We start from the raw sequence: 1,891 nt of genomic DNA on the forward strand, positions 1-1,891 counted from the left end.
CTGCTTTTCTCACTAATCCGTTACTGGTCATAATTCAAAGAGAACAATGAATAAAAAAAATTTTCTTTTAGACTGAAAATTAATCCGGTATCTAAAGTTCCCGGGTTTCGGCACCAGTTAAGTTTTGGCGAAAGCACAATGTCAAAAAAGAGAAGAAGGAATAAGATCTAACTCGCTTGAACTGCTGTAAAATACTGACTTTATTTTGTTTGCTACATCTCTTATATACCCTCGATCAGCTGATCTCCTCAGTCAGCTGACTCATACCGTAACTTACAATAATAAGACTGTATATAATATATATGTATATATATATATGAATGAAATGTAAACATTTACATTCTTATCGAATGCCGTTCAAACTGATTACCTCAAGCATTAATACAGGCTCAGCATCTTTCGTCCATAGCATTGGAAATGTGTTGTTTCCAATTATTATTTTTCATAAAGAATTAAAGTCATTGACCAGGCTTGCATAGACTTTTTGTTTAATTTCGCCTCAAACAAAAAATCCAGTGGTTTCAGATCTGGAGAGCTTGCAAAACAATAACATATATCCAGTCTCGTTCAACCACTACTGCAAGAAATATGCTGAGCCTGTTTTAATGTTCAAGGTAATAAGAACAATATTTAATATGAATGTTAATGTTTACATTTCATTAATATATTTTTAGTTAGGACACTAAACTATGAAACACCCTCTATATCATAGTATAAATTTGTTTTTATATGTATGAATGTTATTTTTACATTAATCTTGTACAGATGGTGTGGATATTGACATGAGAGGAAGTTATACAGAAGTGATTCAGAAATTTCAGCCTGGATGGTTTTCTTGTCCTGTGGTTTGGCAAACTCATTTTCTTTTACATCCGAGACTCAAAACTGGTCCTGGTAAACCTGGCCTATCAAGAGCTATACAAGCTTTAAGAACAGTTTTGAATCGATTTTCAGTGAATAACAGGACAAATATGTTTGTCTATCAAGATAACCATCAAAACAATGTATTTTATTTGAGGTATATATTTTTTGTGAAGTATTAAATGATTTTAAAAATGCATTTTTAAACACAAATGATATGCAGCTTTGATGATTCAATTTTACTCCCTATATATTATATTAGGATTCCAGGCCTTCATCAAGGCGTCTGAAGCCTAGTTCCTACGCTAAGTCAATAATATTGCTTTATAAATTTGTTTTTGTAGGCTTCATGAAAATACTAAATATAATGCAAAGGTCAGTGGTTTAGAAGAAGATAGTTCACCAGGTTCTGTTTCAAGAAGTTCTTCCATTAATTCCTTAAATAATAAAAGACCTACTGAAGATTTTTCAACGGTAAATGCTTTTATTATTAATGTCTTAAAGTGTGATCCATACATTGCATTTTAAAATAAATTGGAAGTTTTCTAATTTACCGTATAAAATTAATTTAAGGATAAGATAATTTGGATAGTGGCCAGAAAAATATTCAAAATACAAAAAGAAAATTTGTAAAACTATTTCTTAGGAACCACCATTAAAAAAATTAAAATAGGAGAATAAGAGAAGATACAATTACCTATGTTAGCATAAATATTGGTAGGATTGAGTAATCATTGTTAAATAGAACAGTTCATGCATCTCCATACTTTCAAAAGGGAAAAACTGATAATGTGCTGCTCATCAAAATTCATGTCATCATGCTAAAACCAATACTTCTATTATGTTTAATATAAATTATAAATAAGACAGTCAGGGGTGTGGTCTCAATGAAACAAAAAATAGTTAACAACTAATTATTTGTTTTTTATCAGTCTTTAGTCATTGATACTACAGTTCTTCTAGGTACACTAGCCTCCACAGACTGCTCTAAACCTGTTAATTTGCTTCCATTATTTATATATTAAGTATA

At 30.4% G+C, this 1,891-nt stretch overlaps 1 protein-coding gene across 6 annotated transcripts in view; it reads left to right on the forward strand.

Annotated features, from left to right (window-relative positions):
- The window catches only part of LOC106679968 (KICSTOR complex protein SZT2), a 240,391-nt gene that overhangs the window by 168,749 nt on the left and 69,751 nt on the right, over positions 1 to 1,891 (forward strand). For all 6 annotated transcript variants that reach the window (XM_067050326.1, XM_067050330.1, XM_067050327.1 and 3 more), the window contains 2 exons: positions 766 to 1,018; positions 1,206 to 1,335. In XM_067050326.1, the coding sequence (XP_066906427.1) occupies positions 766 to 1,018; positions 1,206 to 1,335 (383 nt within the window). The remainder of the gene's footprint in view (positions 1 to 765; positions 1,019 to 1,205; positions 1,336 to 1,891) is intronic.

Source organism: Halyomorpha halys, unplaced genomic scaffold (assembly GCF_000696795.3).
Source record: "Halyomorpha halys isolate HHAL.00 unplaced genomic scaffold, Hhal_1.1 Scaffold237.1, whole genome shotgun sequence".
NCBI lineage: Eukaryota > Metazoa > Arthropoda > Insecta > Hemiptera > Pentatomidae > Halyomorpha > Halyomorpha halys.